Consider the following 14,088-nt stretch of genomic DNA (forward strand, 5'->3'; position numbering starts at 1 on the left):
GGTGTGAAGGAAGATGACATTATCTGTATAGAGCTAATAAAATTAAGTTGAACAGTATTCGGTTTAGGTAAAACATATTTTTGAGTGAAAGCCTCATGAATCGTTACGGAGATTTTGACAAGAACAAGTCCATTTGAGTAAAAGAAACATATAACTTGATAGAAAACAGGTTTTTAGTTTGTAATGTCAATAAATTGTTAAGAAAAGCTAGCATTAAAGAGTTAAGTGTTACTATGTATCAGCATTCAGATACTGGTTTGATATCAACCTCCGTAACAAAGATGGGGGTGTGGATTAATACAAGCATAAAAAATACATACAAGTGATTCAAAACATAAATAATAGGGTTTTTCCTGGAAAGCTGTATTATGAAACTAAAATATTATACAGCATAACATTTCATTAGTTTAAATTTATTACTAAATAAGTTGTGAAAACTACTTATTTGAATTATTTTTAAACACTATATTAATTCAGACCTTAAAATTGGTATTTGCTTTCAATATATACAGAATAATACGTATAAATCAGTTTGCTATGATGGTAAATGTAACCCATTTCACATGAGCCTGGATTTAAATCTTGTGTTTTTCTCTAATGCAATTTTTAAGATGACTTTATACAACACTTACCTCCGATACGTTCATACTTACCTTGTATTACAAAAAATGTTAAAACTAGAAAACAACTAAAATGGTGTAAGTAAAAATTAAAAAAATGACAGACTAGATATAGACACAGAAGAAAACAACACTCTCTCTCTGCTCAGTTAAAAAATATTTTTTAACAGTGTCTACATTCGAATTGTACCCATTTTTTGGGAATGACTGATTAGTTTATTTGGTTCATTTCTTTTTCTCTAATTTGAAAATATTTTTACTTGTTCCGACTGGTGTGATAACTTTCAAAATATGGGAGATATAGTCTTACCGTACAATACTAAGTTTTAACTTTAGTATTAATGTCCCAAACTTGCACCCCTTCTGCTTATTTTCTGCTAGACGATGTCTTTTCCCAGTGAATATAGGGTTTTCGAAAGGACAGTTTTGACATACTACATGTAAAATACTTCCGAGACCACACTGTTTTTTCTCATCACAATTATGTAGAAATAGTAGTGAGCAACAGTTTTCACACTTATTTTAACTGGTCTGCAGATATACAAACTCTACCACCCTACGTCCTGATTTTCATTTTGAAGATCGTCTTCAGGACTGTTTTCATATTCATTTTCAATTTTTAATTTTAGAAAAACAAGTTCATTCTCCTAGAAGTAACATACTTTCCGTGAAATTTACCGTTGACGTTGTCTCATCGAAAAGTCGCCGGGTGCAATTTTAACATAGCAAAATCTGGTCAAAGGGACGTAATTCGTACAAAACGTCGCAATATTTCGCGGAATCCGCTAGACGGCGTTCATTTACTGTTACTTGACCTTAATTACTATAAAATATGTTTAGAAATAAATCTTAAAATGGAGCTTTTATAAAATAAACTACAAATGGGAGTGGATATACATGAATCAGATAATAATGTTTGTCATATTAAAGGATCAATTATTGCATTAATGTTTTTGACAGTACGAGAGGTTCTGTGGAAATAAATAGCTCAAACTCTTACAAGATCAAGAAAACTCTTTTCACAATGGTTGTAAACATGAAATTTTAAAATTTATTGATAATCACTAACTAAAAATCTACAGCAGTATTAAGAAACTAGTTAGAAAATATAAGCAATGGGACATACATTGTGGAAATAGTTTTCCTGATAGTTCTTAGGTAAATGAATTCAATTTTGTAAGACAAGTTTCTTTATATTTACTGAGCTTTGTAAACTTCTTGCTGATTCACTTTTTAGTAAAATTATAATTTTCTTACAACATCATCAATCTAAGCCTTAGGTAATGTGTGTATGTAAGAAATATGTTTTAAATGAAAATGATACACAGTTAGACCCATATATGACTGGATGGTTCTGTAATGAGCTGACTGGGTGTTGTGTTCTTAGAAATCAGGAGATTCTATGCCAACTGATTTTCTGTTTTTTAACATGTTAGTTAAAACTAGCACTGTGCATAATAAAATGTTTTTATTTTAAAGCTCCAGAACTGAGGAAAGATACAATTAGTAGTTGGCTTCCTGTTTCACAGTCACTGAAGGTAATGAGAATAAGGTTTAAGTAAGATGAGGTTCAATACTTCTACATGTTATTTGACAACTTTAGTATGAAACTATGATGATTGTATTTTTCTTCTGGCACATAACATTTATATAGTCTGCTGTTAAAACATTTTAAAATTCAATAACTTTGTTAAACCTTAATAGAATGTTATAAAATGTTGTTTTGTAATTGCTGTCATTGGCATTACATCACATTTCCTTTCATCATTGGCATTACATCACATTTCCTTTCATTTATCTAGATGTCAACTGATCAGATTTTTATTGTAACCATCCAAAATATGGTAAATTCTTATGTATCTACTGACAAAGAGCCAGCAACTGTCAAAAGTCAGTGGAATTGGCAGAAGAAAGATGCTAACAAAGAACTATTGACTAATGTTAAGTCATTACTGGAGAAGGTATCTAATTGTGAGATGGCAATGGCTTGTGCTAAATGGATGGTTACTCAGTTACCTTCTGGTAAGTTATCAACAGATTTGACAGTGAATATGCAATTGGCTTCTTGGTATGGTGTTGATTGTATGCAGTTCATTAGTAAAATGAAAACAAAAAATTAATGACATATCTGGTGAATGCCAAACGAAAAGGATTCACATTGAATTGTTATTACTTGTAATGTTGGCCAATTAACGGAAGAAATCAATTTTAAATTCAACTAAAAGTGGAAAAATTAAATAATGAGATTTTTATTCTTAATGGATTATATTTGAAATTCTAAGCTGATTCTTGATGATAGATGAAACAACAAAAATGGGAGAAAAATATTAAAAAGTTTAAATTGATTAACCTGAACTCTTTAAACATATTCTGATCAACTGATGCAAATTTCAGGTGCAGAGAAAGTTATGGGATTAGAAGGTTGTATATACCTTGCACAGAAATGGTACCAAGCATTACCAGAGAGCAAGGTTAGTATTGCTTTGTTGACAGGAAATAGATAACTAATACTTTTTTTACGATTGGGTTATATAAATTAGAAGTTGATTATCCTGTTTAAAATATTTTAACTACAATAAGAATTCTTTATAAAATATTTTTTTAGACAACAGACAAAGAAAAGGCGAAGGCTGCTGTGATTAAGTTTAATGCTATGTGGAGAAGATTAGCTACCGAACAGATATTATTCTTACATGGAATACGGACACCAGAACTGCACAAACAGGCAGACAAACCAAAACAGTTGATTATAGCATTGTACGAACATCCTTGTATTGTTGACACTACTGAAGATGCTGATGTACCAGGTAGTCAAATTATAGTAAAGTATAATTGGCAGTTTATTTTTTAGGCCCCATTTTTTGGCATTATGTTTTCTGGTCTGTGCGTCTGTTTGTTCGTTCGTCCGTCTATCCTGCTACAGGTTAAAGTTTTTGGTCAAGGCAGTTTTTGCAGAAGTTGAAGTCCTATCAACTTGAAACTTAGTAAAAATGTTCTTTCTGAAATGATCTTTCTAATTTGAATGCCAAATAAAAGTTTTGACCTAAATTTCAGGTCCACTAAACATAGTGCGATTAGAGCATCTGTGTACTATGGACACATTCTTGTTTGAAAATTATTCTCCAAAAGATCTCTAGCTGTATTTAAGACAATATTGTATTTCCCCATAACAGCAGCTGTCTTATAAGAATATCAATCTTTTTATTTTAAACAATAAGATCCAGGACCTTTCCAAATTTAAATTAGCGAAATATTTGCCATTTTGTCTTTCTTCAACTTCAAATGAAACTTTTTATAAATATTCTGATATGCTTTTTCCAAAATTTAAGTACTGTGGATTCATTATTTTTCATTGGATACCAATTTTCGCGGGTTTTGTGGGTACAAGTGAACCACGAATTCAAATGTTCAACGAATTATATATATTTTGATAGGCTCTATACAGAGATTTGCAAAACCACGAAATCAAATATCCACGAATATGCAAGTTTTCAGCAAATCACGAAAATTGATGCCCTAGAAAATAAATTAATCCACAGTAAGATATTTCTTCTTAGAAACATAGACAGATCATCTGTATTATAGATATATCCCTTAGTATATTACGTCTGTTCAAAAATCATTCAGGGTGGAAAGGATTAATTTATTGTGGGTGGTTGCATTTTCCTTTGAATTTTTAAAAGAATTTTATATATAATGCAATATTATATTATGGTTGGTTGGGTTCTGAAAAAAGGTGCCTCCCATCTTTTTATAGGTTCCTTAAAGTCTTTAAAGGGAAATCACACTATTGTTTATACGCATCGCTCTCGGCGCCGCTATAGTGCCGTAACTGTATTATGACGTCACCGTTTTTGGGTCCGTCGTAAAGGTTGCTAATTTATAAAATAGCGAAGAGCTCGAGAGGACGTTCCAATAAGGCAGTAGAAATGATAATGAACATATCATATTTTTTACAACTGTTATAATTAGATTAAAAATACGTGTCCATAAAAGAGGGTCTGATTGTATTGGGGTTTACGGAATACAGAATAATGGACAAATACTGCAGAATAAAAGGCCAAAAAAAAAAAGGATTAGAGAAAGATGAGGTGCTTAAATATAAAGAATAACAAATATTGGTAACACAAATAAATATTCAAAAATGAATACCTCTCTATCCAGACCCTTATGATAAAAAGAACATATCAATTCAAAACACATAATCATCATGCATAATCAACACTAAGAACGTTGGGAATTCATAGCATATTCACATATTCAATATAATTTAGTACCCTTTCAGACCATTTTCTGGAAAACAAAGTCGGTCACCGTACGACCTTCAACAATGAGCCTGCAAAGCCCATACCGCATAGTCAGCTATGAAAGGCCATGAAATGACAATGTAAAACAATTCAAATGAAAACTGGAAAATCCCCCATTTTTAAATGAATAAAACCCCACATCTCGGAAACGTAAAATCGAAAATCTATAAAATTGTAAAGGGAGCTAAATTCAATAGATATGAACAATTCACCATTGTTTCATGAGGACTGCTGAAAGCATTATTGAGTTATTGTCCGAAAACTAAAAAAAACAAAAAAAACCCACCTTTTTTAAATGAATAAAACCCTATAACTCGGAAACATAAAATCTAAAATTCATAAAAAACGAAAGGGAGCTCACGTCAATAGATATAAACAATTCACCAAAATGCCAATTGGTTAAAGCGTCTGACATGTTGACGACGGACGGACAGACGGATAACGATATACCATAACACGTCCCGTAAAAGGGCGCAAAAAAATTGAACACATACTATACAATTGGCTTTAAAAGTCTCCATCAAGAGAAATATTTAACACACACACACACATGTATTTATTTAGAGTTACATGTCTAACAGAGTACTGCTTAATAGTAACCAACACATTAATGGTCAGTCTCGTGAAAGAATATTCCACTCATATAGACAAATGTTTTGTAATGATGTTCATGTAATATTTGCCACTGAAAGTTTTGCAAAATTCAAGAAAACAATGGGAAAAAGACCCAAAAATAGTAATAATAGTTCAGATGTAGGTTCGTGTTCAGATCACCCAATGTGCTCTCTTGCCTGTCGACAGTGATAAAGTGAGATTGTCGGATTCCGACCATGACTGAAAAGGACAACCAGTTTTTGTCGAGCCTGCAAGCTCGACATAGGGATAGTGATCCGGCGGTGTTAGCTCACTTCTTAAAAGCTATATATTTTAGAAGGTGGACGACCTGGATGCTTCATATTTTGTATATAGATGCCTCATGTTACGAAGTTTCCGTCAGTCACATGTCCAATGTCCTTGACCTTATTTTCATGGTTCAGTGACCACTTGAAAAAAAAGTTCAGAATTTTTGTAACGTTGAATTCTCTCTTATTATAAGTAATAGGATAACTATATTTGGTATGTGCGTACCTTGCAAGGTCCTCATGCCTGTCAGACAGTTTTCACTTGACCGCGACCTCATTTTATGGATCAGTGATCAAGGTTAAGTTTTGGTGGTCAAGTCCATATCTCATATACTATAAGCAATAGGGCTAGTATATTTGGTGTATGGAAGGACTGGAAGGTGTACATGTCCAACTGGCAGGTGTCATCTGACCTTGACCTCATTTTCATGGTTCAGTGGTTATAGTTAAGTTTTTGTGTTTTGGTCTATTTTTCTCATACTTTATGCAATAGGTCTACTATATTTGTTGTATGGAATGATTGTAAGGTGTACATGTCTAGCGGGCAGATGTCATCTGACCTTGACCTCATTTTCATGGTTCAGTGATCAAAGTTAAGTTTTTAAGTTTTGATCTTTTTATCCAATATTATATGCCAAAGGTCAACTATATTTGGTGTATGGAAAGATATTATGATCTATATGTCAGTCCTGCAGGTTTTATTTGACCATGACCTCAATTGCACGGTTCATTGGACAGTGTTAAGTTTTTGTGTTTTGGTCTATTTTTCTTAAACTATAAGTAATAGGTCAACTATATTTGTTGTATGGAAGCATTGTTAGCTGTACATGTCTGCCTGGCATGGTTCATCTGACCTTGACCTCATTTTCATGGTTCATTGGTCTTTGTTTAACTATCTTGTTTAATGTTAAGTTTATGTGACATTTGTAATAACGCTTTATACTTAGGACTATCAACATAATATCAATGATTAGTAAAGAAGGCGAGACATTTCAGTGTGTACACTCTTGTTAATACAAAGGTAGCTGATTGATTCGTTGGTTCTTTTTTTAAAGGCCAATATGATATCATAGTGAGTGCTTAAATTGGCACACAGATTCAATCAGTTATTTTTAAATTAACTATTATTAACCAGTTTTGATAAAAAAAAAAAGTACATATACCGTAATGAAAGATAAATGTGATAAAAGAATAAACATTCAAAGAAAAAGAGTTGCACCAACAGAAAATAGAAAATGCAACCTTACTCTTAATTTCATCGAATCTCAAAATTTAAACTCTTACCAGAATTTTTAATCTATCTTACAGTATAACTCGGGAGTTTCTAAGTGTAACTCGAGCTTTAACAAGAACTCTTACTGGAATAAATGTTCGAAATCAAAATAGAATTCGAAAAACTGTAAGTCGAACTTAATTTGGTTCGATTATGGAGCGTTGTGTAATTACGGAAATGTTAACCAATTTTAAATTTCTTCCGAAAATGGAAAAGGGCTGTTTTTAAAGTGCCGAGTTTGTGGCTTTTTAAACTTTGACAATTACTTTATAATAAACTGCTACTGTATGTAATGTTAAAAAATTTCGATAGTTTGATAAAAATATCAATGAATAATCAAAATACCTTGAATTTTTTTTATTATAATTTGTAGTGAAAGGGTTTAATTCAACCCAATAGTTCCAAGCATTGCAAGAAATGCTCCTATGCTAGCAACGTCGTTCTATAACGTTAGTTATAGTTCCCGCCAAAATTCGATAATAAGATTATTTCCGTTTTAGCGGATTCAAAACATCGGTGACCCCCCTTTTTTATTTATGCATTTAAAATCTCCCCTGAAGCTGCAACTTATGTAGAAGTTTGAAGGGAAAAACATTAGTAGATTTTTTTATTTCAAGAATAATTTATAATAAATAGAAATTAAAAATGGCGGGAAACGTTCAAAGGCCTTAAAAAATAAGGAAACTGAGAAAAATAAATATGTATAAGGTAAAAGTTACAATTGACTGTTTCATTTATACCAGTTAAACATCGTTTTTCAATAATTTTGTCTAAAAATAGCAACTTAAAGCACTATTTCTATATTTCGACATAACTAGATTCTTTACTTTTTGATGACCTCATATCATGAAAACAACATCGGTGACCCCAATTTTTTTTTCCGTCTAAAATATTGAAATAAGTATGTACTTTCTACATGCAAAATTTCAATAAATTATTATTAGTAGTATAAATAGTGTGATTTCCCTTTAACTCGATATGTAACTTCTTTTCCAGATATCCACGCAGTTGTAGAAGAAGTTGCCAATTTAAATGACATTAATCTTCAATCTATGATGGTAGAGTTGTTACAGAAATGGCTGCCATCTGCCTCCTCGAAACAGCAAGATGCTGATACAGTAGGTTTCATATTATTATTTAGAGTGTTTGGGGTGAAAGACTGTAGGATAAAGAATAATAATCTGCAACCAACAGCAACAAAACTTGAAAAATGTGAATAATTAGATAATAGAAATATAGCTATGTTTAAAAAAAGATTGCATTTTCTCATAATATGAGTTGTCCTATGAATATGTATCCTTTCTTTATTTTAAAGCACAAGAATTAAGATAATTAAGTTTGGGGAAAATAGTTGTCTTTCTTAAACTTTAAATTAAAATTTGATGAATAATTCTAGTATACTTTTTCCAAAATTTTAGGTAATCAGGGGAATCACAGATCTGAGACTTAAAAGTGTGAAGTAAACAACAATATCAGAAAGGGCTGTCAAATTGTTTAACCTCTGCAGATTCAGCTAAATTCTGCTAACAGACATGCATATATGCTTTACACTTGCAATTTCATTTTTAATTAAACTTCTAAATGTAAGACTTGTTCACATTTAAAAAATAATCTTTTCCAGACTGCCACATTTAATTTTGACAACCTAAAACTTGGTAATGAAACAGTGAGTGGTGATGATGATGAAGATGATCAGAATTTGAAAAGGTAAACACCATCTTATTTATTACATTACTATGTGATTTCCCCATGTGTTGCATGCTACAGTATATAACAACCCCTTATTGACCAAAATATGTATGCAGAGTCCCTTTATGGGGACATAATGTTTTGGCTGGTCATTGAAACTAAAGAACATTGGCAAATGGGTAGATTCCCTTACAGTATCTGACATGCAGTATTTTGTTATAGATATACTGATATTGATAATAGTTAGAACTTGTTCTGACATTGATATTGATTATAGTTAGCACTTGTTCTGACACATTTGAAAGTGTGAAAATGTGAGTTATTTATTTTCAATTTTCTTTGGTGTACTAGTGATTAGGTGATTAAAACTTCAAGATATGTATTAGCATATCTGTATAAAGAGTTATAGACCCCAACACAGAGCGTTTCAATATGGAGGATTATACATGATGAATGAAAACCAAAATTAAGATTCAAATGGGGTTGAAATGCAAACAAAATGAAAATTTTAGAAAAAAAATAACAATTAGGATTAGTTGATGAAATTTGTGTGTTTTGATCATTTGAAACATACCAAATTAATCTATGCAGTAACTAATAAGACACCTTTCTAATTTTTCAGGGTTATGTACTTACTAAGAAGAGGTGACAGAGAGCAAAACCTTGTCTACCTCATTGAGTTTGTTTTCACAGTAAGTATCCAAAGCATTAACTTTGAAACAGAATAAAGGGTGGACTGTTCTTTGATATTTTATTTCCAATTTAGCTGGGAAATATAAGTGGGGGTCATGGATTTCTGAACTGATGGTTGGACTTCACATGTATAAGTATAAGGTATAAATAGAAAATAAACTACTCTAGTTTTTTTATACAACTGCAAAAATTTTAAAAAAATTGGTCGTATATTGGTATCACGTTGGCGGCGGCAGCATCGTCGTTGGCGTCAGCGTTGTACTTTAGTATAAGTAAATAGAAATCAATAAAATTTTAACACAATGTTTATAACTACAAAAGGAAGGTTGAGATTGATTTTAGGGGTTATAGACCCAAAGGTTTAGGAATAAGGGGCAAAAAAAGGGCCCAAATAAGCATTTTTGTAGTTTCCAGTCAATAACTTGTGTTTAAGTGTATAAATCTCTCTGAAATTATACCACAAGTTTCCATACTATAAAGGGATGGTTATGGGGGGTTATGGTTCACATTTAGCAATTAGAGGCAAAAGATTGGGGAGAAAACAAGGTTTTTTTTTCTGGTTAAAGGAAAATTTAGACAATTTAAAAGCAGTGTAAGGAAGGTAATCCAATTACATTTAAAGAATACTGTTATATATATGTTTGATTACCTCCCTTACACTGCTTGAAAATTATGTATTAAGAAATGATGATTGTCTTGAGATGATTAGCTGTAAATTTATTTTTAGAAGTTACTATTAATTAATAATTGTGTTTCATGTCTTGTAAATAAGATCACAAATTACTTTTGGTTTTGATTAACTTTTTATTAAGATGGACATTCCTCATGGAAAAACACTTCTTTGATTCTTTTTTGTATCATTAAATTAATGTTCACTGACTCCAGTTTAGGAAAAAATATATTTTTCTATTTTTGAAAAAGCAGGATTTGTAATATATTTCATGTTAACACTTTTGTAAGGTGTTTTGGGGTGATTCTTATTTTTCAGTCTGACCAGACCCAGGAGAGAACCAATATGTGTAAATTAAGAGCTCTACATTGTCTTTTGGAACTTGGAGAAGAAAAGCTTCTCAAAGATTTGGTTGCCAGATCATTTGATGACCTTAGGTAAGTATTCAGTAGGGAGTGTATCACAGTGTAGTTGTTGTGTGGTAAATAACACATGTATATTGATCCTGTTTTTTCAAATGAATATGCCCCAATCATATCAAATGCAATGTTAATAGAGATATGATTGATTATTTTCAATGCTTTGCCTGCTTTCATTTTTTATCCACATCGATTTTAGTTCTAATAGTTTAGTTATGGCGCAGGGTGATGAATAGACTGAGATATTTAGTAATCTGCTTTTTGGTCTGTCTTGAAAGTTCAATTGTTTAATTTCGCACGAATAGTCTCATTTGCTAGAGGGTGTGTTGCACACTCAGTAAAAAATTACATGGTCAAAAACATATTTCAACATGGCTGCTGCTGTTTAAAATATTAAAAGTATATATATTTTGGAAAAGTATAAATCAGTTAAAAAATAGAAGAAAATATAATTTCACCATGGAATTTCTGCAGATGTACTATTTAGTAATGATTTTTGTTATGATCCCAAAACATTGAAAGATATGATGTTTATTTTGTAGAGAATTGATGAAGACTTTAACCTACTTAGTGGAACTAGAAAAACTACATATTCTTCATTCTGTAGAAACATTCCAGGAATCTAATAAAGAGGGACTTATAAAGGGCATTTGGAGGAACCATTACCATCAAAAATCTGTAAGCATTCAATCCGTAATAGATAAAGGCTGGCTGGAATAACAAAAAATGAATGCATACATTTACAGATTAATTTTTTTTTATATAAGAGAGCCTAATATTTTGTTGAAACATTTTTTGATGTGATTTGACTAATGCCGTTAAATGTATAATTGTTTTAAAAGTGGTTGGACTGTGTATATTATGGTGACTTGAGTAACACCGGTATCACTCAGATTACAATTCTACCTTGACAGGTAAGTTTGTATTTAGCCTATAAAATACTTATTTAGCCTTGAGAATTGAAAGGTCAGTTTATCCCATTCATTCATTAGAAGTTGATAAATTTGGCTTCATGCCATTTACCTTGTCCAAAATTAAGGTCACTTTATTGTTATTGTGATATTGTTAAAGTACAAAAGAACCCTATATTCTGACCAATACTTAAAATTTTGTGCATCTTGCTTTAATTGTTAAAAATCTGTTAATGTTGAATTTTTGGGGCTATTTCAGCTTTTTAATTGCATATTTCTTTACATGGTATTTTTTTTTTCAGATATAGAAAAAAACTATCTGCTTGACTTTATAGAAATAGACTATGCTTGCAGGTTATCTATTACATTGTCTGGTTTTTTGTTTACACCAAATCTGACAAATTATTATTTAGTTGCAAAATATTTTAAATGAGAGCTGAATTTTTTTCTATCTTTAAATGTGCATTGAAGGTTAAAATAATCATAATGTGAACAAGAATAAAGAAAACATCTTGGTCCCTAAAAAACATCATCAACCAGGATATAACATTCCAAATATTAATTTATTATACTAATATCAGTTGAAATCTCAAGCCAATGTTTTGCATGTTAACAATGTAGGTCATGTCCCAACAGAAAATCATTAAATATGACAGTACAATGTACTCTTAGCACAAACACATAAGGTCACTGTGAAATAGACATCTAGGGCAAGAAACAGTCAGTTATACCAAACCAGTTTGACTAGATGTCTAGTTTAAAACCAGTTTGACTAGATGTGTCCTATATTTTGACAATGTAAATGACATGAGGACCTGCATGGGTTTTTTTAATATCTGTATTCTTTAAAATTTTAGGGCATTTTTCTTTTAATAGCCTTAAAAATAACTCTCATTCTGTAAAATTCTCATGAAAATGATTTTCCTATTTAGTCTTTCTGTTACAAGTTTATTTATTAATTCTGTACATTGATCATTATTTTATCAGTATTGCATTACAGTTACCTAAGTTACCTTTTTATTTTGCACAGTTATTCTTTATACTTTTGCATCGCATTAAATTATTCTCTATTCCTTATTTTGTTGTTCATTTTCTCTATTCTCTATTTTTTGTTCCTATTACGTGTGTTCTCTATTCTGTAAACCCCATTCTGACCCTTATAGGAAAACTTCTATTGTATGAATGGGATAAACTGACCTTTCAATTCTCAAAGCTAAATAAGTATTTTATAGGCTAAATACAAACTTACCTGTCAAGGTAGAATTGTAATCTGAGTGATACCGGTGTTACTCAAGTCACCATAAGCCTTGCGAGTTCTGTAGAAAGGTACATCAGTCTTGTCATAGTAAAGGTCTGTTTTTCAAATTAATTTAGTAGAAATACATGAGGAATCTAAAGATATTCTGCAGTTACTTTGTATAGAATAAAATTGATCAGCCTAACTGGAGTCATGTTTACTATTTTTTCATGCCTTAATGTGTTTTAGAAAAATTGTGTTTAGGTTCATTTTTTATGACATTCACATTTAACAAATCCCAAAATTTCTTTTATTTACCATATGATTTTTAACAAGAACAAGGCAGGTGATTGTGTCTGAAATATCATTTACTGGTAGCTCTTTTCAATTTCAATTTAAGATTCCTATTATCTTCAATGCTAAAATATATTTCCAATCCTGAATTGATAGATTGATCTAATTTATAGTGTCAGTATGTTTGAGAAAAAAAAAACATGATATTACATGTGTATTTTTTAAGATCTTATCATAGCTATTGAAATCTGTGATCTATATTATATTTGAAATGATATTGCAGGCCGCATTGTTAGCAGCTGGTATGTGTCTAGATTTTAAGGTTCATGAGAAACAATTGTGGAATGGAGTTCTGCAACAACTATTATCTTTTGAACTAGTAAGTTTATTTTTATTCTTTAAAAGTGCTTATACAGACATAACACCTTGAGTATATATACTGAGTGTATACTTAGACATAGAAAAGCTGGATTATTTTGTTTTTGCTGTTTAATATTGACAAGATCAAGACTGATATAATTAAAAAGTTATCTATGTCTATATCACTATAAGAATTTGGTATCAAGTTATTGATAGAGACATAACTGTAAATTGATGGTAATTTATCATTATTTGATTGACAGTAACACAATTTAGTTATGCGCTTTGACTATTTTTATATGATGCTATACATCTATTTGTTTTTACCTCCAGATGGAGAACCTGGAATACATATTGATGAGACTGAACAGTGTCCCTGATGTATGGCAAATAGCAATTTATCCTAAAGCTTGGCAAACTGTTCTGGCTTCACCACTTACCAAAGGTAAAGTCAGGTTTAATACATTATTTTCATAGAATATATTTAAGTTTATCCAACATGATGAAAGTACAAAATCGATTTTAACATTTCTTGCTTCCTTAAATTATTTTTGGTCCTTGTTTTCTTTTGAGTTTTTTTGTTTGTCATAACTTCTATATAATCTATAATAAAAAAAAAGTATAAAAGATATGTCAGCCTCATCTAAAGGACAGAAGTTTACTCCACAGTCAAAATCAAACTTGAAATGTCGTGGTATATAGACCATCATAAT

The 14,088-nt window shown here is 31.0% G+C and overlaps 1 protein-coding gene across 1 annotated transcript in view; it reads left to right on the plus strand.

Moving 5' to 3' along the window:
• Nucleotides 1-14,088, plus strand: part of LOC143066733 (kinetochore-associated protein 1-like) — a 68,769-nt gene that overhangs the window by 49,756 nt on the left and 4,925 nt on the right. The window contains exons 46-56 of the mRNA XM_076239544.1: nt 2,100-2,158; nt 2,423-2,642; nt 3,015-3,091; nt 3,226-3,427; nt 8,099-8,220; nt 8,724-8,809; nt 9,414-9,483; nt 10,473-10,591; nt 11,116-11,251; nt 13,299-13,394; nt 13,709-13,820. Coding sequence (XP_076095659.1) covers nt 2,100-2,158; nt 2,423-2,642; nt 3,015-3,091; nt 3,226-3,427; nt 8,099-8,220; nt 8,724-8,809; nt 9,414-9,483; nt 10,473-10,591; nt 11,116-11,251; nt 13,299-13,394; nt 13,709-13,820 — 1,299 coding nt within the window. The remainder of the gene's footprint in view (nt 1-2,099; nt 2,159-2,422; nt 2,643-3,014; nt 3,092-3,225; nt 3,428-8,098; nt 8,221-8,723; nt 8,810-9,413; nt 9,484-10,472; nt 10,592-11,115; nt 11,252-13,298; nt 13,395-13,708; nt 13,821-14,088) is intronic.

Source organism: Mytilus galloprovincialis, chromosome 3 (assembly GCF_965363235.1).
Source record: "Mytilus galloprovincialis chromosome 3, xbMytGall1.hap1.1, whole genome shotgun sequence".
Lineage (NCBI taxonomy): Eukaryota > Metazoa > Mollusca > Bivalvia > Mytilida > Mytilidae > Mytilus > Mytilus galloprovincialis.